The 25503-nt window shown below is 40.3% G+C and overlaps 1 protein-coding gene across 1 annotated transcript in view; it reads left to right on the forward strand.

Moving 5' to 3' along the window:
* The window catches only part of BRIP1 (BRCA1 interacting helicase 1), a 1071924-nt gene that overhangs the window by 15471 nt on the left and 1030950 nt on the right, over positions 1 to 25503 (forward strand). Inside the window, exons 3-4 of the mRNA XM_053707344.1 lie at positions 669 to 780; positions 1851 to 2012. Of these exons, the coding sequence (XP_053563319.1) occupies positions 669 to 780; positions 1851 to 2012 (274 nt within the window). The remainder of the gene's footprint in view (positions 1 to 668; positions 781 to 1850; positions 2013 to 25503) is intronic.

A 25503-nucleotide genomic window follows, 5' to 3' on the forward strand; every position in this document is an offset into this window, starting at 1 on the left:
TTGCTTTCCCTATGACTCAGAATCTAGAATTGTCAGTGCAGCACTGGATGAAAGATGCAAGGGTCTGTCAGGAGTCCAGTAACACATTGACCTTTTATACACACACACTAATTGCAAGCAAACAGATCACAGGTGAGGATGGTTACCTTTAATAGCCATTCAAACCCCTTTGTGTCAACTTGTGTGCATGTTATCAGGATAAAATCACCAGGGTATGTAAACTTTTGATCAGGGTCATTTGGGTAGTTTCTGTCGTCATTATGATTTAAAAAGAGTAAACACAGTTGATTGATAATAAATGGCTTCAGCCAAACACTAACCATGAGTGAAAGAAAAGTTTTTGTGTTATCATTCATATTCTCTGAAAAATGGCCAAGAAATCATAAATTCTGCCAGGGTATGTAAACTTATGAGCACAACTGTACTTCGTAGTCCACAGTCATTTTTATACCATCCCAGTATCAGACAACGGCCAGTTAAACAATTCTCTCGCCTTTTTATGTTTTCTATTCAATTACCTCCAAGATTCAAGTTTGTACATGATTTATCTATATGCTAACATATTTAGTTTTGTTATTCTACCCGTTTGTAGAGTTGAGAAAACATGTTGAAGCTCTCTAAAAGAATTTACAGTGTATAGAAAACAATTCTTGTAATTTTTCACTTAGATCATAAGAGGACTGAACTGTAAGCAGCACTGTTTGTTGGAAAGTCCTACCGGAAGTGGGAAAAGCCTAGCATTGCTATGCTCAGCCCTGGCGTGGCAGCAGTCCTTATATGGTAAGTTCCTGGCTTTCTTTATTAGCATAGTTAATGTTTTTTTATCTTTAAAATTGAAAATAAGTGATAGTTGATAGTTTAGTAAGCTTGGTGAAAAATACTAAAATACTACATTTGACTAATTAGTGGTATTTTATTTAATATTTATCAGCCTATAACATTACAGTATGTAATTGAAGTACAGCTAGTGCATGGTTCTGTTCCTGAAGCTCATGGTTTAGACCCATATTTTCAATGTTTTTAGAAAGTGAAAGGTAACATTCAATAAACATTCAATATATCTTCCTCTTTCAACCAGGGACTTCCATGCTCTCTTGTGTTCCATGAGATTGTCACAGAAATTACAAATAACTGTTCACTATGTGATATTTAGGTATCTCTTGGTTGTAACATAAACCCTAAAATTCTTTGTACCAATATGGACTGCATGATTTTTTTAATTTTTTTTTTTGCTTTGTTTAAATGTGTTCTTTTGTCACGGTCAGGTGATTGTTACAGCAGCAGCAGCAGCAGTAGTCACCTCATAGTGTAGAGAAAGAACTTACAAATAATTGTTTTACTATGGATATACACATATTAATAAATGGTAAACAATGTATTATATTTTGTAGTTTATCATTTTATTGTTTTTGATGCGATGCTATGCCACTTTAGTCAGGATAAAGAGCATGTATACATTGTCAAACTGAATAGTAAATTATCTGTAATCACAAATTTTGTTTAGCTTAAAAATAATTGTAATATTGTATGGGTAAATGTTTTATTCATATTTTTCTTCACAAAATGGATAGATTGTCACAGAACTGATTAAACTTGGGTTCTGTAAAGTGCAAAGCTTTTTCCTTTGTTGGTATTGCTGCAAACTGAAGGCATATTCTAAAAATGTGTGGACTGATAAAAAAAAAGTCATATTCTTTACAGGGATGAGAAATGGCTCAGTTGTGAAGAGGTTACATTTTGTAAGTAGCTTTATATAAGTTACTGTTCATCTGCCTATAGGGGAGCTCTAGTTTACTTGATAAATGGAATTTACTATATTTAATGTTATTAATGCATTTCTTCTCCCTTAGAAAAGAAAGAAGATAATGGAGCATGTGAAAAAGCATTGAAGAATAAAGAAACTGCATGTTGCTGCTCCTGTCATTCAAAGAAAATAGATCACAATGTTCCTCCCTCAATCTCAAATGGAAGAAGGGAATCCTTCACCTATGAAGTCTCCTCATCTAGCCCTGGTAACAGAATATTCCTTTTTTTTTTCACTGTCAGATCCGGCTTTATACAAATATGTTTTCATTACAAAATACTTGGTCTGTTAACAAAAACAAAACAAACAAAAACAAAACTGCTGATATTTATTTATATTTTTGTAACCTCTTCCATTTCATTTTTCAATATAAAATAGGAAGAAAAGTGCCATTGACCTTTTCATATAAATAGGCATACATTCTGCCAGTGGAGCTTTGTTTCCAAAATGTAGCTTTTTAGCGAATTGGCTGCTTATCTGCTGATAATTGTAGGTGCTTTTAGTAGATGTATAATAAAGCAAGTGAATGCCTATTTCTTGAAATTGATTATTCTTAAACCACAAAGAAAACAAAATCCCTGTGTAAATTAGAACATATCTGAAAGAAACTTGAAGGTGAAAACATTAAGGTTTGTATCATGCTTCGCCAGGTACACTGGCATATGTGGCATCCTACATCATACAGATACAGTGCTTCTTAATAAAGCAAAGGCTAATTTAGAGAAAATGGAGGCTCAAAATTTGCCTCCTGTTTATAATACAGGTGCAAATCCCCAAATCTGGGATTCTGAAATCAAGACTTTTTAATTAACCATCATAATCTTCTCTGCCTGTGTCTTTGGTTTCTTTTTTGTGTTCTAAAATGCAAAAAATAATCTATATTTATTTAAAACAACAAATATTACCTTTCTGATTACAACAATGTACTATCTTTCTGCAAAGCATTAGAAATGATGTAAAACGTCCTTTAGGTTGCATGTATAAATTGTGTAATGACATAAATATTCCTTAAATGACATAATATATTTTTGTTTACACTTGGTTCCATCACATCACCAAATTGTCCCATTTTACCACTGCAAATATTCTAAAACCCACATTTCTTTCCGGTTCCTAGTGGTTTGGATAAAAAGTTTTCTACCTGTATTAATATAGTTTTTTATGAAAGAGGATAAAGGGGCATAACATTACGATTTCACTCACTCTCTTGTAGAACCATATTAGAATCTGACTACTGGAGTAGGTAGAACTGTCTCCTAGAAGTCTATATGCGTGTATTCCACCCCTACACATAGCCTTTACCTTTATGCTACAATCATTTCAGTTTCTACCTATATGGAATTAGACTGTGTTGCAGCTCTGCTCTAGCTGAACTGTCTGTTGTTTTTGACTCCAGCATTTGCAATGGCCCATCCACCCCTCTTATCATTCTTGCAAGCACTCCACCCAACAAACAGGCACCCCTGTACACTTCAGAGGATAAGCTCTGTTTTCTCTAGTGGATTTATGGTCTGTGGCTTGCTTTGATTGGACTCCCTGGCTACAGGAAAGTTTTAGGGGTCTCCAGTTTGCTCTGAATCTGTTTTGTCTCATGTACCCCAGTGCATATCTATATGATCCTGTCCTGATGCAGAATACACATTTGGAATCTGTTTTTTTGTTCATTTCATTTGTGGAAATTATGGGGGTAATGACCCTGCATGTATGACTTGTCTTTTTCCTGCTGTATCTTTTCCAGCTTCTGGCTATTTATTTTCACAAATCTATTTTGCTATCCTTTTAAATATTTGGTACATACAATTTTGATTTAATTTTAAACTGTTTTAGCATCTATAGATTTTTTCATCTGTGCTGTAAACCTGTTGTTTGTTTGTATTATGATTTCCAGGGCCTATAGGGATGAACTTGTTGGGGGTACATCAGCATTCTTTGCCTTTATATTGGTTACTATTATATATATATTCAGATTGCTGCAGCAAGCTATAGTCTCCAAAAGTCTCTGCTGTTTCACTTACCTGCTTTAAGCTAGGCAAGTTTTAGTAACTGATTGCACTTTAACCCTTTGAGTGCTAACGACAGCTCTGAGCCGTCGCAAATTGTCCCAGTCAGGTGCTGACGATGGCACAGAGCTGTCACTAGCATTTCCCCACCTTGAAGGCAATCTGGGGGCTCCCACCTACTCCCATTCCGGCGATCTGGCCTGAATAGTGAGAGGCATCCCCAGGGCTTCACGATTTGCGTGTTGACATCACGCGCAATGACGTGATGATGTCACCGCGCAACTTTATTTAAAATTAACAATGGACACTATATGGAAATGGGGGCATGCTCCTTAGAAGCCTGTATCTCAGGCATCTAAACAGCTACAGACCCCCCAAGACTGACCGTTGGAAAGGTAATCACCTAAACTTATTCCAACGGTATAAGTCTTGAAAATCTAGAAAGAAAAGTAAAAGGGAAAAAAAAAAAAAAAAAAAGCTCAAGTCCAGCTTAGCATCCAGGTGGGAAATGGCTAAGCAGCCAAAGGGTTAATGCATTAAAGTTTACAAAGATGCTTATTTTTAAAAATACTTACCTTTGCATTATAGTAAGCATAACGCAGATCCTCCGCCTGCATCTGCTGCTAACATTAGCATATCAATGACGAATCCGGCTTCCTCCAATCATTGTGTGCCCCCTTTGGCATCCAGCTCGTGGGGCAACGCACCTATTGGAGGAAGCCCAGATTTGTCATTGAAATGCTAATAAATGCAGCAGATGCGGGTGGAGGATCGGTGTAATGCTTACCATAACGCAAAAGGTAAGTATTTAAAAAATAAGCATCTTTGTAAACTTTAATGCATTAAAGTGCCCCTGTTTTTAAGATTATTAGTTGATACTGGGCTTAAATTGTTTAATTTTACAATCACTTTAAAACACGATCTATAAAATAAACGTATGTAACAAAAAAATATAAATCCAATCAGCCAATACCAATGTTCAATCAGTTCAATCAATAAGGACAGTTGCAACGGTCATTTACACAGAGCCAATTGTGGGATATCCCAGATGAAGTGGTGCTATTGGAATGGCAATAGAGAGTGAAATAAAAGTTCAATGAGAAAATCAGTGAGGATACAGACACTATATTGTTTCAGATATCCAGGATACCTTGCTGCTCCTCTGCCCCTCGCCTATTTTCTTTACCCTTCAATCGAGAACAATGCTAATCGTTACCATGGCTAGCTAGTTCACGGTCTCTGTATAAGGCTGTTAAGAGTGCTTACCTTCGAGCGTCCATGGAGCTTGTCTCGTGACCTTCGTCCTGCAATCTGATTGGGTATCTTTCTACCAGCCAACTGGGTTTACAGATGGATTAAGCAAATAATATAAAGATTTTGCCTAAATGTGATCTTGACAAAGCACACACATTCAGGCGAAACTTATTAGCTGTGATATACTTGGTGATAAGAATCAAATCTTTATATTATTTGCTTCATCCATCTGTAAAGACAGCCGGCTGGTAGGAAGATACCCAATCAGATCACAGGATGAAGGTCAATTGACCGGCACTATGGCCGCTCTAAGTAAGCATTGTAAACTGCTCATACTGGGACCTTGAACAAGCTAGCCGTGGTAGCGATTAGTGTTGTTCTCGATTTGAGGGTTGAGGGAAACGGGCAAGGGGCAGAGGGAGCGGCAAAGTAACCTGGCAATCTGAAAAAATATAGTGTGTGTATTGTCACTGATTTTGTCATTGAACTTTTATTTAACTCTGTATTGCCATTCCAATAGCACCACTTCATCTCGGATATCCCACAATTGGCTTCGTGTAAAGGAACAAACTGATTGGACATTGGTATTGGCCAATTGGATTTATACATCTATGTTGCATATGTTTATTTTATAGATTGTGTTTTAAGATAATTTATGCAACTTTTTTTGAGACATCCCTTTTTTATTTCTGTTTACATGGTATATATTAAACTGTATATATATATATATATATTTCTCTTGTTGGTCCTAGGGTCTTTTCAGCAGTGAGCACCCTCCTTTTTTCCTTACCTTTTTTTGCACAAACATTATCCATACCAAAACCTAAGTTAAATAAATAGAGACCAGTCAATATCCTTATTAAGGCCTTTCGGTTTTAATTTCTCCAAGTGATATATCCAAAACATCTCTCATCTTTAACTGGAACTGTCTATTCTCACCTCACCTAGGAGTCTTCACCCTTTCAATAATCTAAAATTTAAGTTGGCTTACCTTGTGCCCTGCTTCTAAAAAATGAAAAGAAACAGGAGCCTCCTTGTTTAAATATTTGACTTGTGCTTGTTGATTCTTTCCCTTACCTCCCCTGTGGTCTTCCAATTTAGTGAGTACCACATGGACAATAGTGGTAATGACGTAAATAACATACACCAATCTACAAGTCAAATAGTTCCTTTATTGTATATTTATTACCCTTTGTGGGATGATAAAAAAGGTACCCTTTATCATTGAGTTGCAGTTATTGAACCCTATGCATGGATAGCATCCAGTTTTTGCTGGACCAATATTTTTTTTTTTGATATTCACACTATTGTTTCCAATATCTTCCTGCACAGAAGAAATCCTTTAAATTCTTATTCTCCTGTTAAGTGTAGTCAGTCCACGGGTCATCCCATTACTTATGGGATTATATCTCCTCCCCAACAGGAAGTGCAAGAGGATCACCCAAGCAGAGCTGCTATATAGCTCCTCCCCTCTACAGTCATACCCAGTCATTCTCTTGCACCTAACTAATAATAGGACGTGTGAGAGGGACTGTGGGTTGTTAAACTTAGTTTTTTATTCTTCAATCAAAAGTTTTGTTATTTTAAACGGCACCGGAGTGTGTTGTTTTTTTTGCTCAGGCAGCATTAGAAGAAGAATCTACCTGAGTTTGTGTATGATCTTAGCGGTCGTAACTAAGATCGACTTACTGTTCTCGGCCATTCTGAGGAGTGAGGTAACTTCAGAACAGGGGACAGCAGGCAGGGTTCACCTGCAAGGAGGTATGTTGCAGTATATTATTTTCTAAGGAATGGAATTGACTGAGAAATACTGCTAATACCTTAAATGCAGTAGTAGCGACTGGTATCAGGCTGATATGTATGTATGTTTACACTGAGGTATTTCTGGGGAATGGAACTTCACTAATAAAATACTGTATACATTTAAGTTATATTTGAGCCTCCACTGCAGTGAAAGCGACTAGCTCAGCAGGCTTATTAATAACATTTCATAATTTATTTTTAAAAACGTTTACTGGCATGTTAATCGTTTTTTTCTGAGGTACTTGGTGATAAAACTTTAATGGGCATGATTTTTACCACATGGCTGTCTGTCTTGTTTATGAATAAAATCAGTTTACTGAGCTTCCCCACTGTTGTATTATGAGTGGGAGGGGCCTATTTTAGCGCTTTATTGCGCAGTAAAAATTCAGTCACAGTCTTCCTATTTCTTCCTCCATGATCCAGGACGTCTCTACAGAGCCCAGGGGTCCTCCAAAACTAGTTTTGAGGGAGGTAATCACTCACAGCAGACCTGTGAGAGTGTGTTTTGGCTGTGATAAAAACGTTTATATTAAATATGTTATCCGTTTTGGGTACTAAGGGGTTAATCATCCATTTGCTGGTGGGTGCAATCCTTTGCTAACTTAATGCATTTACTGTGAAAATTTGGTTTGCTATAACTAATTTGGTTCATTGTTATTTCAACTGTGACAGTTTTTTTGTTTTTTTTGTGCTTCTTAAAGGCACAGTAACGTTTTTTATATTGCTTGTAAATTTATTTGAAAAGTATTTTCCAAGCTTGCTAGTCTCATTGCTAGTTTGTTTAAACATGTCTGACACAGATGAATCTCTTTGTTCAATATGTTTAAAGGCCAATGTGGAGCCCAATAGAAATTTGTGTGTACTAATTGCATTGATGCTAACTTTAAATAAAAGCCAATCTGTACATGTAAAGAAAATTTCACCAGACAACGAGGGGGAAGTTATGCCGACTAACTCTCCTCACGTGTCAGTACCTTCGCCTCCCGCTCAGGAGGTGCGTGATATTGTGGCGCCAAGTACATCAGGGGCGGCCCTTACAAATCACTTTGCAAGACATGGCTAATGTTATGACTGAAGTACTATCTAAATTGCCAGAATTTAGGGGTAAACGGCGATCACTCTGGGGTAAGAACAGAGTGCGCTGATAATAATAGAGCCATGTTCTGATACTGCGTCACAATTTGCAGAACATGAGGACGGGAGAGCTTCATTCTGTGGGTGACGGATCTGATCCAAGTAAACTGGACTCAGACATTTTAAATTTTAAATTTAAGCTTGAGAATCTCCGTGTATTACTAGGGGAGGTATTAGCGGCTCTGAATGATTGTAACATGGTTGCAATTCCAGTGAAATTATGTAGGCTGGATAGATACTATGGCGGTACCGGTGTGTACTGACGTTTTTCCTATACCTAAGAGGGCTTACAGAAATTATTAGCAAGGAGTGGGATAGACCCGGTGTGCCTTTTTCACCCCTCTCCTATATTTAGAAAAATGTTTCCAATAGGAGCCCACCACACGGGACTTATGGTCAGACGGTCCCTAAGGTGGAGGGAGCAGTTTTCTACTCTGGCTAAGCGCACCACTATCCCGGTGGAGGATAGCTGTGCTTTTTCAGATCCAATGGATAAAAAGTTAGAGGGTTACCTTAAGAAAATGTTTGTTCAACAAGGTTTTATATTACAACCCCTTGCAATGCATTGCGCCTGTCACGGCTGCGGCGGCATTCTGGGTTTGAGTCTCTGGAAGAGACCATTAGCTCAGCTCCATTGGATGAGATTATAGACAAGCTTAAAGTCCTTAAGCTAGCTAATTCATTTATTTCTGATGCCGTAGTACACTTAACTAAGCTTACGGCTAAGAACTCCGGAGTCGGAATTCAAGCGCGTAGAGCGCTGTGGCTTAAATCCTGGTCAGCCGATGTGACTTCTCTAAATCTAAATTGCTTTAACATACCTTTACAAAGGCAGACATTATTCGGGCCCGGTTTGAAAGAAATTATCGCTGACATTACTGGAGGTAAGGGGCCATGCCCTGCCTCAAGACAGGGCCAAACCAGGGGGCTAAACAGTCTAATTTTCCGTGCCTTTCGTAACTTCAAGGCAGGAGCAGCATCAACTTCCTCTGCTCCAAGACCGGAAGGAACTGTTGCTCGCTACAGACAGGGCTGGAAACCTAACCAGTCCTGGAACAAGGGCAAGCAGACCAGAAAACCTGCTGCTGCCCCTAAGACAGCATGAAGGTGAGGGCCCCCCGATCCGGAAACGGATCTAGTGGGGGGCAGACTTTCTCTCTTCGCCCAGGGCTTGGGCAAGAGATGTCCAGGATCCCTGGGCGTTAGAGATCATATCTCAGGGATATTCTTCTGGACTTCAAAGCTTCTCCTCCAAAAGGGAGATTTCATCTTTCAAGGTTGTCAACAAACCAGATAAAGAAAGAGGCGTTTCTACGCTGTGTACAAGACCTTTTACTAATGGGAGTGATCCACCCAGTTCCGTGGTCGGAACACGGACAAGGGTTTTTACTCAAATCTGTTTGTGGTTCCCAAAAAAGAGGGAACCTTCAGACCAATCTTGGACTTAAAGATCCTAAACAAATTTCCTAAGAGTTCCATCGTTCAAAATGGAAACTATTCGGACCATCTTACCTATGATCCAAAAGGGTCAGTACATGACCACAGTGGATTTAAAGGATGCCTACCTTCACATACCGATTCATCAAGGATCATTACCGGTATCTAAGGTTTGCCTTCCTAAACAGGCATTTACCAGTTTGTAGCTCTTCCCTTCGGGTTAGCTACAGCTCTCCAAGAATCTTTACAAAGGCTCTGGGCTCTCTTCTGGGCGGTACTAAGTACCGCGAGGAATAGCGTAGCTCCGTACCTAGACAACATTCTGATACAAGCGTCAAGCTTCCAAACTGCCAAGTCTCATACAGAGTTAGTTTCTGGCATTTCTAAGGTCGCATGGGTGGAAGGTGAACGTAGAAAAAGAGTTCTCTATTGCCACTCACAAGAGTTCCCTTCTTGGGGACTCATATAGATTCTGTAGAAATGAAAATTTTATCTGACAGAGGACAGGTTATCAAACTTCTAAATGCTTGCCGTGTCCTTCATTCCATTCAAACACCCGTCAGTGGCTCAATGCATGGAGGTAAGTCGGCTTAATGGTAGCGGCAATGGACATAGTACCTTTTGCATCGCCTGCATTCTCAGACCGCTGCAATTGTGCATGCTAAGTCAGTGGAATGGGGATTACTCAGATTTGTCCCCTATGCTAAATCTGGATCAAGAGACCAGAGATTCTCTTCTATGGTGGCTTTCTCGTCCACATCTGTCCAGGGGGATGGCTCTTCAGCAGGCCAGATTGGACGATTGTAACAACAGACGCCGCCTGCTAGGTTGTGGGGGGCGCTGTCTGGAATTCCCTGAAGGGCTCAGGGATCATGGACTCAGGAGGAGAGACTCCTTCCAAATAAACAGTTCTGGAATTGAGAGCAGTTTTCAATGCCTTCTGGCTTGGGCCTCAGGTTAGCAACTCTGAGGTTCATCAGGTTTCTGTCGGACAACATCACGGACTGTGGCTTACATCTCAACCATCAGGGAGGGACAAGGAGTTCCCTACGATGATGGAAGTCTCAAAGATAATTCGCTGGGCAGAGTCTCACTCTTGCCACCTGTCAGCGATCCACATCCCAGGCGTAGAGAACTGGGAGGCGGATTTCCTAAGTCGCCAGACTTTTCATCCGGGGGAGTGGGGAACTTCATCCGGAGATGTTTGCCCAACTGCTTCAGCATTGGGGCAAACCAGATCTGGACTCTCTTGGGCGTCTCGCCAGAACGCCAAGCTTCTTGTTACGGATCCAGGTCCAGGGACCCGGGAGCGGTACTGATAGATGCTCTGACAACATCCTTGGGTCTTCAACAATGGCTTATGTGTTTCCACCCTTCCCGATGCTTCCTCGATTGATTGCCAGGATCAAACAGGAGAGAGCATCGATAATTCTAATAGCGCCTGCGTGGCCACGCAGGACCTGGTATGCAGATCTAGTGACATGTCGTCCTGTCCACCTGGTCTCTGCCTCTGAGACAGGACCTTCTGATTCAGGGGTCCTTTCAAACATCCAAATCTAATTTCTCTGAGGCTGACTGCATGGAGATTGAACGCTTGATTCTATCAAAGCGGGGATTCTCGGAGTCAGTGATTGATACCTTAATACAGGCTAGGAAACCTGTTACCGAGGAAAATTACCATAAAATATGGCGTAAATACTTACATTGGTGCAAATCCAAGTGTTACTCATGAGTAACGGTTAGGATTCCTAGGATATTGTCTTTTCTACAAGAAGGTTTAGAAAAGGGTTTATCTGCTAGTTCGTTAAAGGACAGATCTCAGCTCTGTCTATCCTTTTTACACAAACGTCTGTCAGAAGTTCCAGACGTTCAGCGCTTTTTGTCAGGCTTTTGGCTAGGATTAAGCCTGTGTTTAAGACTGTTGCTCCGCCGTGGAGCTTAAACTTAGTTCTTAACGTTCTGCAAGGTGTTCCATTTGAACCCCTTCATTCCATTGATATCAAGCTGTTATCTTGGAAAGTTCTGTTTTTAATGGCTATTTCCTCGGCTCGAAGAGTGTCTGAGTTATCGGCCTTACATTGTGATTCTCCTTATCTGATTTTTCATTCAGACAAGGTAGTTCTGCGTACTAAACCTGGGTTCTTACCTAAGGTAGTCACTAACAGGAATATCATCAAGAGATTGTTGTTCCATCTTTGTGCCCTAACCCTTCTTCAAAGAAGGAACGACTTCTGCACAATCTAGACGTCGTCCGTGCCCTGAAATTTTATTTGCAGGCAACTAAGGATTTTCGTCAAACTTCTTCCCTGTTTGTCGTTTATTCTGGACAAAGGAGAGGTCAAAAAGCTTCGGCTACCTCTCTCACTCTTTTTGGCTTCGTAGCATAATACGTTTAGCCTATGAGACTGCTGGACAGCAGCCTCCTGAAAGGATTACAGCTCATTCTACTAGAGCTGTGGCTTCCACTTGGGCCTTTAAGAATGAGGCCTCTGTTGAACAGATTTGCAAGGCTGCAACTTGGTCTTCTCTTCATACTTTTTCAAAATTTTACAAATTTGACACTTTTGCTTCTTCGGAGGCTGTTTTTGGGAGAAAGGTTCTACAGGCAGTGGTTCCTTCCGTGTAAAGATCCTGCCTTTCCCTCCCGTCATCCGTGTACTTTTGGTATTGGTATCCCATAAGTAATGGATGACCCGTGGACTGACTACACTTAACAGGAGAAAACATTTATGCTTACCTGATAAATTCCTTTCTCCTGTAGTGTAGTCAGTCCACGGCCCGCCTTGTTGTTTACGGCAGGTCTAATTTTTTTTATCTTAAACTCCAGTCACCACTGCACCCTATAGTTTCTCCTTTCTTGTTTGGTTTCGGTCGAATGACTGGGTATGACGTAGAGGGGAGGAGCTATATAGCAGCTCTGCTTGGGTGATCCTCTTGCACTTCCTGTTGGGGAGGAGATATAATCCCATAAGTAATGGATGACCCGTGGACTGACTACACTACAGGAGAAAGGAATTTATCAGGTAAGCATAAATTATGTTTTCTTTTATATGCCACCATTGGGTAATCTATAAAAACAGTGATTTGTGGCTTATATGATCTTAATATTTGCCAGTTTTTTTTAATTATACATACAATTTTTCTCACCAATTCTGTTATTTTTGGTGACAAATATAATTCTGTCCTTTCACAATTTTTTCACTTTTTCCAGTTGATATTCAATCTAATCTTTTGGCATACCCTCTCGTTACAATTGTATTAGCCATTTCATTACATCTTTGTTCAATTTTTTGTGGATCTTTTACTAAACTTTTAACACCTATGAACTGACTTTTTGGTATTGCTGCAAATATACTTGGGGCATGACTGCCATATTATAAAATATATTGTTCCTATCTTTTTGCTTCGTATTAAATATATCTGCTTGCAACATCCCTCTCGCTTTATAAATAAAGGTATTCAAAAATTGTGTACCATATTCATCAGCTGTTAATGTGAATTTAAGTCCTGCAACTTAATTATTAAGGTCCTCCCAAGTTTCCATAAGGCTTCCAATGTCACCCAGCCACACGCCAAATATGTAATCTATTAACCTCCCACCAAGAGGCACCATAGAGACTGAGGATAAATAAAATGTTCCTCCAAGCTGGTCATAATATATTTGGTGTATGACTGGGCGACATTTTGAATCCATGGCTTGTTGATTGTTTTTGCATAAATTATTCATCCAATACAAATTTGATCTCTGCCTCAGAATGCATAGCCTGTTTCTCAAAAAAAATACTCCACTTACACTTATCCCACTAGAGTGTTTAACTGACGTGTAAAAAATTATCTTTAGAAAGAAAATAATTTGTCTCGTTTATAAATGATGTGGTATTCACAACCAATTGCTGAAAACTGCTATCTTAGAGAATACTGACCTCACTCCTGCCACTACACAACTTCCTTGTGCATTTTCAGAAGGATGTAAATTACTGGTTTTATAGGATTTTTTTTTTACAACCAATGAATCCTTAATTTATGTTGTTATTATGCCCATTTTGACTGCTCCTATAAATACACGATCATTCTCTTTACTAAGTAGATCAGTTGGATCTCTGGACAATTGGTCATAGACTTGTTTATCAGAAAGTTGTTTGCTAATCTCATTTATATAATCTACTTTATCCATTAGGACAATGGCACCACCCTTGTCCTCCTACTTTATGATGATTTCTCTATTATTTTTTAAATCTCTTAATGCCTTTTTATAGTGTGTCTTTTATTACCAGATTTCAAAACTTGTACTTCATTATTATCATTATATTGCTTTCTTTTATGGCCCCTTTTTTCTTAATTTAATAATTTTTCTTTGTCTCTTAAAACCAAATCCATTAAAGTGGAAAAAGGCCTTCTGGATATTCTGACGGGGGCATCTGGACTGTGTTCTTTCTTTTTCTTTTTTCCACTCATTCACCTCCATCACCTTCTAGACATGCTCATGCACCTAAATTAACTCTTCCGGAGAAGTTTGACTGCTCCCCAGGTTACTGTAGGGGCTTTTTAAATCAGTGCTTCTACTCAGATGTTGACAAGCCAGGTAGATAAGCTGCTGCTGAACAGACGTTACTAGAATTTCAACAAGGTTTGCAGTCGGTAGCCCAGTTTGTGGTGGAATTCTGTACATTAGCTGCTGAGACTGATATGCTTGGTCTCTAAAGGTAGCTTTCTGAAAAGGCCCATATGATCGTATCCAGGATGAACTTGTATACTGTGAACTTCCCAGCTCCCTAGAGGAATTCATGTCTCTATGTTTCAAGCTTGACTCACGTCACCAGAGGAGAGGCAAATAGAGAAAGAATATAGAAAGGACCTATACAAAACCTACTGTTCAGCTGGCAGCTAAGTTCAGTCCTTCCACTTCAGCTCCCTCTACAGAAGAGCCCATGAAAATTGGATCTATCTGCCTATCAGTAGCAGAGAAACTCCTCAGATGAGCCCTCGGTCTTAGCTTGTACTGTGGTCTTAAATGTTACTTGCTTAAAAGAATGCCCTACCAGACCAAGAAAAGCCAGGGCTTAGTTTTGTTAATCAAGATTCAGGAGAAACTTTTCAACAAATCTAAATTAATGCTACCCTATTTCTCTCAAGTTCAATGGTAATTGCAGCAATACCGAAACTTTAATTCCAGCACTACAGGAATCTTTATAAATAAATCATTCTCTAAAACAGTGCTTTTCCAAACTGTGTGTCGGGACACATTAGTGTGTCGGCAGCAGTGTGTAGGTGTGTCCCTGCTTCAGCACACATTTTTTTTAATTATTTATTTTTGGTTTTCTGACTTTTCGCCTGCCTGCTACGCATATATGGTTTGACACATGATTGATACCTAGTGGGTCACAGATCATCTTAACCTATTGGAGCAGCTCAGCGGGAACTGAAACTATTCCATTGGTGGCTTTGATGGCACATTGGCTCCTGACTGCATGTGTAGTCTCCTCAAATGGCTTGTGACTGCATGTGTAGCCAGTGAGTGGGACAGCTGCTTTATGATGAAATGCGAGTGTCTTTATCTAATATTTCACCAAATATTAGGAAACTGTGTTCATCCCATCAACTTCATATACCTCATTAAAATAGTAAGTAGCTATTGGTGTTATTAAAAAAAATTTTTAATTCTCGCACATACTGTTACTAGTAAATTAATTTTGTTATTATATAATTTATGTATGTGTCCGTAGCTCTTAAAACAAGTTAGTTTAACCTCCTGTTTGATGGTACAACTGAATTACTGTGTCACGAAATGATGTAGGATTAAAAAAGTGTGTCACCAACATAAAAAGTTTGGAAAGCTCTGCTCTAAAATGTATGATTTCCCAAACCAACCCAAAAGTCAACCTAATCACATCACCTCTATTTCTGGGCATTCTTTCCATGTGCCCATAATTCTAGGACATACTTGGTTTGCAGTTGCACAACCCTGTTTTTCTTGGTCCACTGGAGACTTGTCATCTTGGGGTAGAGATTGCTTTAAACATTGTCTTCTTCGTCCTATTAAAGGAAACCTTGACATTTTTCTAGCCGCAGTTCTATCACCAAAATTACCAGATATCTACCATGATTTCAAAGATGTGTTTTCTAAAAAAGAATGCAGAAGTTCCTTCCCCACATTGAGTTTAACTGTGCTATTAATCTGTACCCAGGAACTGCAATTCCCAATGGGAAAATGTACCCCATTTCTCAGTCAGAAATAAAAGCCCTGGATGACTATATCAAAGAGAATCTACATTGTGACTTCCTTCATCCCTCCTCATCTCCAGCAGGAGCAGGATTTTTATTTGTAGAAAAAAGACAGAGGTCTAAGACCGTGTATATAGATTACCCAGAATTTAATCAAATGGTAAAAGACTCCTATCCTTTTCCCCTAATTCTTCAGTTTTTTTATTATCTTTGGGGAGCAACTATGTTCACAAAACTGGATCTCAGAGGAGTTTATAATCTCATAAATATTAAAGAAGATAAGTGAAAGACTGCCTTCAGACCCCCGACTTGGACACTTTAAAAATCAAGTCATGCCATTCGGGTTATGTAATGCTCCTGCTGTTTTTCAACGCTTTGTTAATTATGTGTTTTGTGACTACTTAAACAGATTTTTCTTCTGTTATGTGTGATCAGTCCACGGGTCATCATTACTTCTGGGATATAACTCCTCCCCAACAGGAAATGCAAGAGGATTCACCCAGCAGAGCTGCATATAGCTCCTCCCCTCTACGTCAGTCCCAGTCATTCTCTTGCACCCAACGACTAGATAGGATGTGTGAGAGGACTATGGTGATTATACTTAGTTTTTATGACTTCAATCAAAAGTTTGTTATTTTAAAATAGCACCGGAGCGTGTTATTACTTCTCTGGCAGAGTTTGAGGAAGAATCTGACAGAGATTTTTTACTATGATTTTAACCGGAGTCGTTAAGATCATATTGCTGTTCTCGACCATCTGAGGGAGGTAAAGGCTTCAGATCAGGGGACAGCGGGCAGATGAATCTGCATTGAGGTATGTGGCAGTTTTTATTTTCTGAATGGAATTGATGAGAAAAGCCTGCCATACCGTTAAAATGACATGTATGTATACACTTCAGTATTCTGGGGATGGTATTTCACCGGAACTACTGTGTTAAAGGTCACTAATCCTTTTAATAACTATTCTCATGTTAAACGTTTTTGCTGGAATGTAGAATCGTTTACATTGCTGAGGTACTGTGTGAATAAATATTTGGGCATTATTTTCCACTTGGCAGTTTTTTGCTTTAATTGTGACAGTTTCGTTTCTCTTCACTGCTGTGTGGGAGAGGGAGGGGGCCGTTTTTGGCGCTCTTTGCTACGCATCAAAAAATTCCAGTCAGCTACTTTTATATTTCCTGCATGATCCGGTTCATCTCTGACAGATCTCAGGGGTCTTCAAACTTCTTTGAAGGGAGGTAAATTCTCTCAGCAGAGCTGTGAGAATTCTTATAGTGACTGTGTATAAAAAACGTTGTTTTGTTTTCTTATGTACAAATTTAATTAGTGTTGTTTTTTACTAATGGGAACAAACCTTTGCTAAAAGTTGTGTTGTTTTAAAGTTTGATGCAATAACTGTTTTTCAGTTCATTATTTCAACTGTCATTTAATCGTTAGTACCTCTTTGAGGCACAGTGCGTTTTTTTGCTAAAAAAGATTATAACCAAGTTGTAAGTTTTTTTGCTAGTATGTTAAACATGTCTGACTCAGAGGAAGATATCTGTGTCATTTGTTCCAATGCCAAGGTGGAGCCCAATAGAAATTTATGTACTAACTGTATTGATGCTACTTTAAATAAAAGTCAATCTGTACAATGTGAACAAATTTCACCAAACAGCGAGGGGAGAGTTATGCCGACTAACTCGCCTCGCGCGACAGTACCTGCATCTCCCGCCCGGGAGGTGCGTGATATTTTGGCGCCTAGTACATCTGGGCGGCCATTACAGATAACATTACAAGATATGGCTACTGTTATGACTGAAGTTTTGTCTAAATTACCTGAACTAAGAGGCAAGCGTGATCACTCTGGGGTGAGAACAGAGTGCGCTGACAATGCTAGGGCCATGTCTGATACTGCGTCACAGCTCGCAGAGCATGAGGACGGAGAGCTTCATTCTGTGGGTGACGGTTCTGATCCAAACAGATTGGACTCAGATATTTCAAATTTTAAATTTAAATTGGAGAACCTCCGTGTACTACTAGGGGAGGTCTTAGCAGCTCTCAACGATTGTAACACTGTTGCAATACCAGAGAAACTGTGTAGGTTGGATAAATACTTTGCGGGTACCGGCGAGTACTGACGTTTTTCCTATACCTAAGAGACTAACTGAAATTGTTACTAAGGAGTGGGATAGACCCGGTGTGCCGTTCTCACCCCCTCCAATATTTAGAAAGATGTTTCCAATAGACGCCACCACTCGGGACTTATGGCAAACGGTCCCCAAGGTGGAGGGAGCAGTTTCTACTTTAGCTAAGCGTACCACTATCCCGGTGGAGGATAGCTGTGCTTTCTCAGATCCAATGGATAAAAAATTAGAGGGTTACCTTAAGAAAATGTTTGTTCAACAAGGTTTTATATTACAACCCCTTGCATGTATCGCGCCGATTACGGCTGCGGCAGCATTTTGGATTGAGTCGCTTGAAGAGAACCTTAGTTCCTCTACGCTAGACGACATTACGGACAGGCTTAGAGTCCTTAAACTAGCTAATTCTTTCATTTCGGAGGCCGTAGTACATTTAACCAAACTTACGGCTAAGAACTCAGGATTCGCCATACAGGCACGCAGGGCACTGTGGCTAAAATCCTGGTCAGCTGATGTTACTTCTAAGTCCAAATTACTTAATATACCTTTCAAGGGGCAGTCCTTATTCGGGCCCGGTTTGAAAGAAATTATCGCTGACATTACGGGAGGTAAGGGCCACGCCCTACCTCAAGACAAGGCCAAAGCTAAGGCTAGACAGTCTAATTTTCGTCCCTTTCGGAATTTCAAAACAGGAGCAGCATCAACCTCCACTGCACCAAAACAGGAAGGAGCTGTTGCTCGTTACAGGCAAGGCTGGAAGCCTAACCAGTCCTGGAACAAAAGCAAGCAGGCCAGGAAACCTGCTGCTGCCCCAAAGACAGCATGAACCGAGAGCCCCCGATCCGGGACCGGATCTAGTAGGGGGCAGACTCTCTCTCTTCGCCCAGGCCTGGGCAAGAGATGTTCAGGATCCCTGGGCACTAGAGATCATATCTCAGGGATACCTTCTAGACTTCAAATTATCTCCCCCAAGAGGGAGATTTCATCTGTCAAGGTTGTCAACAAACCAGATAAAGAAAGAAGCGTTTCTACGCTGCGTACAAGATCTGTTAACAATGGGAGTGATCCATCCGGTTCCGTGGTCGGAACAAGGACAAGGGTTCTACTCAAACCTGTTTGTGGTTCCCAAAAAAGAGGGAACTTTCAGGCCAATCTTAGATTTAAAGACTCTAAACAAATTCCTAAGAGTTCCATCGTTCAAAATGGAAACTATTCGGACAATCTTACCCATGATCCAAGAGGGTCAGTACATGACCACAGTGGATTTAAAGGATGCTTACCTTCACATACCGATCCACAAAGATCATCACCGGTATCTAAGGTTTGCCTTCTTAGACAGGCACTACCAGTTTGTAGCTCTTCCATTCGGATTGGCTACGGCTCCAAGAATCTTCACAAAGGTTCTGGGTGCCCTTCTAGCGGTACTAAGACCGCGAGGGATTTCGGTAGCTCCGTACCTAGACGACATTCTAATACAAGCTTCAAGCTTTCAAACTGCCAAGTCTCATACAGAGTTAGTTCTGGCATTTCTAAGGTCGCATGGATGGAAAGTGAACGAAAAGAAGAGTTCTCTCTTTCCTCTCACAAGAGTTCCATTCTTGGGGACTCTTATAGATTCTGTAGAAATGAAGATTTACCTGACAGAAGACAGGTTAACAAAACTTCAAAATGCATGCCGCGTCCTTCATTCCATTCAACACCCGTCAGTAGCTCAATGCATGGAGGTGATCGGCTTAATGGTAGCGGCAATGGACATAGTACCTTTTGCACGCCTACACCTCAGACCGCTGCAATTATGCATGCTAAGTCAGTGGAATGGGGATTACTCAGATTTGTCCCCTACTCTGAATCTGAATCAGGAGACCAGAAATTCTCTTCTATGGTGGCTTCATCGGCCACACCTGTCCAGGGGGATGCCATTCAGCAGGCCAGACTGGACAATTGTAACAACAGACGCCAGCCTACTAGGTTGGGGCGCTGTCTGGAATTCTCTGAAGGCTCAGGGACTATGGAATCAGGAGGAGAGTCTCCTTCCAATAAACATTCTGGAATTGAGAGCAGTTCTCAATGCCCTTCTGGCTTGGCCCCAGTTAATAACTCGGGGGTTCATCAGGTTTCAGTCGGACAACATCACGACTGTAGCTTACATCAACCATCAGGGAGGGACAAGAAGCTCCCTAGCAATGATGGAAGTATCAAAGATAATTCGCTGGGCAGAGTCTCACTCTTGCCACCTGTCAGCAATCCACATCCCGGGAGTGGAGAACTGGGAGGCGGATTTCTTGAGTCGCCAGACTCTTCATCCGGGGGAGTGGGAACTTCATCCGGAGGTCTTTGCCCAAATACTTCGACGTTGGGGCAAACCAGAGATAGATCTCATGGCGTCTCGCCAGAACGCCAAACTTCCTCGCTACGGGTCCAGATCCAGGGATCCGGGAGCAGTTCTGATAGATGCTTTGACAGCACCTTGGAACTTCAGGATGGCTTATGTGTTTCCACCCTTCCCGCTGCTTCCTCGATTGATTGCCAAAATCAAACAGGAGAGAGCATCAGTAATTCTAATAGCACCTGCTTGGCCACGCAGGACTTGGTATGCAGATCTAGTGGACATGTCATCCTGTCCGCCTTGGTCTCTACCTCTAAGACAGGACCTTCTGATACAGGGTCCATTCAAACATCAAAATCTAACTTCTCTGAAGCTGACTGCTTGGAAATTGAACGCTTGATTTTATCAAAACGTGGTTTTTCTGAGTCGGTTATTGATACCCTGATTCAGGCTAGGAAGCCTGTTACCAGAAGGATTTACCATAAAATATGGCGGAAATACCTATACTGGTGCGAATCCAAAGGTTACTCCTGGAGTAAGGTTAGGATCGCTAGGATATTGTCTTTTCTACAAGAAGGTTTAGAAAAGGGTTTATCAGCTAGTTCCTTAAAGGGACAGATTTCAGCTCTGTCCATCTTGTTACACAGACGTCTGTCAGAAAATCCAGACGTCCAGTCCTTTTGTCAGGCTTTAGCTAGGATCAAGCCTGTGTTTAAAGCTGTTGCTCCACCATGGAGTTTAAACTTAGTTCTTAACGTTTTACAGGGTGTTCCGTTTGAACCCCTTCATTCCATTGATATAAAGATGTTATCTTGGAAAGTTCTGTTTTTAATGGCTATTTCCTCGGCTCGAAGAGTCTCTGAGTTATCAGCCTTACATTGTGATTCCCCTTATCTGATTTTTCACTCAGACAAGGTAGTTCTGCGTACTAAACCTGGGTTCTTACCTAAGGTAGTCACTAACAGGAACATCAATCAAGAGATTGTTGTCCCATCCTTGTGTCCAAATCCTTCTTCAAAGAAGGAACGTCTTTTACACAATCTGGATGTAGTTCGTGCCCTCAAGTTCTACTTGCAGGCAACTAAAGATTTTCGCCAAACTTCTTCCTTGTTTGTCGTTTACTCTGGACAGAGGAGAGGTCAAAAAGCTTCTGCTACCTCTCTCTCTTTTTGGCTTCGTAGCATAATACGTTTAGCCTATGAGACTGCTGGACAGCAGCCTCCTGAAAGAATTACAGCTCACTCCACTAGAGCTGTGGCTTCCACTTGGGCCTTTAAGAATGAGGCCTCTGTTGAACAGATTTGCAAGGCTGCAACTTGGTCTTCGCTTCATACTTTTTCCAAATTTTACAAATTTGACACTTTTGCTTCTTCGGAGGCTATTTTTGGGAGAAAGGTTCTTCAGGCAGTGGTTCCTTCTGTATAATGAGCCTGCCTATCCCTCCCGTCATCCGTGTACTTTTGCTTTGGTATTGGTATCCCAGAAGTAATGATGACCCGTGGACTGATCACACATAACAGAAGAAAACATAATTTATGCTTACCTGATAAATTCCTTTCTTCTGTTGTGTGATCAGTCCACGGCCCCGCCCTGTTTTAAGGCAGGTAAATATCTTTTAAATTATACTCCAGTCACCACTTCACCCTTGGTTACTCCTTTCTCGTTGATTCTTGGTCGAATGACTGGGACTGACGTAGAGGGGAGGAGCTATATGCAGCTCTGCTGGGTGAATCCTCTTGCATTTCCTGTTGGGGAGGAGTTATATCCCAGAAGTAATGATGACCCGTGGACTGATCACACAACAGAAGAAAGGAATTTATCAGGTAAGCATAAATTATGTTTTTATCATCTACCTTAATGGCATCCTCATCTTTTCCAGAAATATGTCTGAACATGTGCAACATGTTAAATTGGTACGTCAACGTGTTAGGGAAGATCACCTCTATGCCAAGTTAAAGATGTGTCTTTTTCACTAGACCTCTATTCCATTTTTGGGGTAAATTATGTCCTCCACAGGCTTCTCCATGGATCCAACCAAATTTTCTGCTTTTCTTCAATGGCCTTGACCCATCACCATAAAGGGTATTCAAAGATTACTTGGCTTGGACAATTATTAAGATGTTTCGTTTGTGCATTTTCTACCATTACTGCGCCTATTATAGCCCTCACTTCAAAACCTACTGCCTGTAAAAAATGCCCTAAAGAAGTTATCACCGCCTTCCAAAAGCTAAAATAATGCTTAAAGAGACTCCAAAATTGTTGCTATTTAAATAGATAGATAATACCTTTACTACCCATTCCTCAGCATAACCAATATTGTTATATTTATATACTTTAAAACTGCTAAAACTTTAAATTTCGTCCTGTTTTCAAGCCCCTGTAGGCCGCCTTTATCTCAGTCCATTTTATAAGCTTTTCACAGCAAGACAGAGCTACTTAATGTGTACCATACAGATAACACTGTGCTTACTCCTGTGGAGTTACAAATGAGACTGCACTGATTGGCTAAAATGCAAGTCGTAAACAGGCCTGAGATAAGAGGGCATTCTGCAGTCTTTATTTAGCTTTTCAAAAAGAGGAGGAAACAAAAATACAATACAATAAAATGATACAATAATGACTGATACAGAGTCTGTAAACAGATGAGGGGGATTATCTTTTTAAACAATCACTTTTTTGGAATATACTGTTTTAAATTCTGGTCATATTTTACAACATCATGACCACATTCGCCTGTTTATTTTAGAAGTTGAAGCCCCAGACATAGCAGCCGGAACCCTTCTTTCTCAAAGGAATCCCAACTCAGGAAAATTTTATCCAGTAGCCTATTTCTCAAAAATTAAATTAAAAAAATAAAAAGAACTATGCCATTAAAGGGCCAATAAATACAGTAGATATGTAGAACATAATCAACAAATGCATGATAATAGTAGTACATTTTTTTTCTGACAAATTTCAAAGTTATGTCTATTTCCACTCCTGTATCATGTGGCAGCTATCAGCCAATCACAAATGCATATATGTATATTCTGTGAATTCTTGCACATGCTCAGTATGAGCCAATGACTGAAATAGTGTAAATATAGAAAGACTGTGCACATTTTTGTGAATGGAATCAAATTGAAAAGTTGTTTAAAATGATGTGCTCTATCTGAAACTTGAAAGTTTAATTTTGAGTTAAGTGTCCCTTTCTTCTTGAGGGTACTTCTAAACCATTTCTCATATTGACTGACCCTAAAATTATTTTATATCTTCAGACGATTGAATGCCCAACAAGCCCGGTGTTCACTCTACTTTTTCAGGTTCAACTTTACCTACCTTACTTACTTACCTACTTAGCTGATACTTAGAACAAAAAGGCTGATGCTCTGTTGAGACAATTCTCCCCTGAAGGATCTAAGGATAACTTAATTGACTTTATCATCAAACCGCAACTTGTCATTGCCTCATTTAACCACCTCTCTTCTTCATCAGCTCCAAACTGCTCAATCTCTGTTACCTCACAATTCTACTTATTGATCTAATAAGCTTTATGTGCCACCTAGCCTCAGAAGAGCTCTCTTGCAGTGGGCTTGTGACAGTCAAGTATACGGTCATTGTGGTACAGAGAAGACTCTTAATTATAGTTATGTGATTGGTGGCCTAATATGTCACAAGATGTCAGCTTGCCAACTCCAGCTTCCCCCCACTTTCTGAATACATTCTGTATTTCATGTTTCCCTATTAAAACCAGCGGTAAAAAACTGTTTCATTAGACCAGTGCATTTTCCTACTCCTGAACTGATCGATTGGAAACCCGAATACAAGTGTTCCATATTCTAAATTCACGTGTTTCCAGTAACCACATTCACTACCTAGTGGACTGGAAAGGGTTACCCCTTATCTGAGAGGTCTTGGGTACCTGCTGGGGACTTGCATGCTCCTTCCTTGGTCGCTGCCTACGGCTTTTTCCTGACTGTCCGTGCAGGGGGCCTTGGGGGGGGGGGGGGCTGTGTTAGCGCTCCACTTAGTGCTCATGTTTGCATGGTCGGCTCTTTCTTTGTGGACGGGCCGCCTGCTTCCGTCAGCCAGCTTGTGGTTAGCTCGCTTTAGGTTGCTGCTCTTCATCTAACCGCACTGTTCCGTCGCTCCCTCTGATGTGTATAGCGTGCTTACACTGCACTATTTAAAGCCCTTCATACTGTACTTCCGTGGCCATGTATAGGATTCATCTCTGTGGTGCACTATTTACTCTGTATCTTATGGATTCCTGTTGCTGACTGCTGGTTGTCTAGACCCTGCCTTTGGATTGTGTTTCTGTTTCTTTGCTGCCCGATAGTTTTTGACATTGGCTTGGACTGGACTTATTCTACTGTTTACATTTTGGCTTTATCTTCTACCAGCATGTTGCCGACTTCTGTACTGTTTTCTGACTTTGGCCTGGAAGAGAAGGAAGCAAAATAGATAAGTTTAATTTTGACTTTACTGTCCCTTTAAGGTTAAAGAGAATCTTCACTTGGGTGAGATGTTGTACAGTTTATAAGAATACTGAAATATTTTATATTGTGATACCTGTACTGCCACTGTAATTTTCTGATGAGTCTCATTTAGTAGGCGTCTCCTTTTTGTTGCTACTGTAGAGCTTGGGTTTCTGCAAAGATGATGCAGTTTACATGCCTTCTGGAATAAACCTTACATACAAACTTTCTCAAATGTTTTAATTGGAGGGCTGATAGGTGCCTTGATAACACTTCTAATTATTCTAGTAAATAGTGATTTTATTTTTATTTTGTAAAAAGCTGAAACTTGTTTGTGGCTAATTGCATATTTATTGTCTTTTATATTTCAGTTGAAGAGTTTGTCAATCAGTCTGGTACAACTGTATTAATTTCTGATAATGTTGATTGATAATGTCAACTTGTTTTTCTCTTGTTAAGTGTGTTCAGTCCACGGGTCATCCATTACTTATGGGATATATTCTCCCTCCCAGCAGGAAGTTGCAAGAGGATCACCCAAGCAGAGCTGCTATATAGCTCCTCCCCTCACATGTAATACCCAGTCATTCTCTTGCAACTCTCAACAAAGAAGGAGGTCGCGAGAGGAGTTGGAGTTTTTACTTAATTATTCTTCAATCAAAAGTTTGTTATGTTAAAATGACACCGGAGTGTGCCGTTTTTTGTATCTCAGGCAGTATTTGGAGAAGAATCTGCCTGCGTTTTTCTATGATCTTAGCAGACGTAACTAAGATCCGCTGGCTGTTCTCGACATTCTGAGGAGTAGGGTAACTTCAGAAAGAGGGGAATAGCATGCGGGGTCCCCCGCAAATGAGGTATGTGCAGTACATTATTTTCTGGGAATGGAATTGACTAAGAAAATACTGCTGTTACCCATATGATGTAAGTACAGCCTTAAATGCAGTAGT

This window comes from Bombina bombina, chromosome 3 (assembly GCF_027579735.1).
Source record: "Bombina bombina isolate aBomBom1 chromosome 3, aBomBom1.pri, whole genome shotgun sequence".
Classification (NCBI taxonomy): domain Eukaryota; kingdom Metazoa; phylum Chordata; class Amphibia; order Anura; family Bombinatoridae; genus Bombina; species Bombina bombina.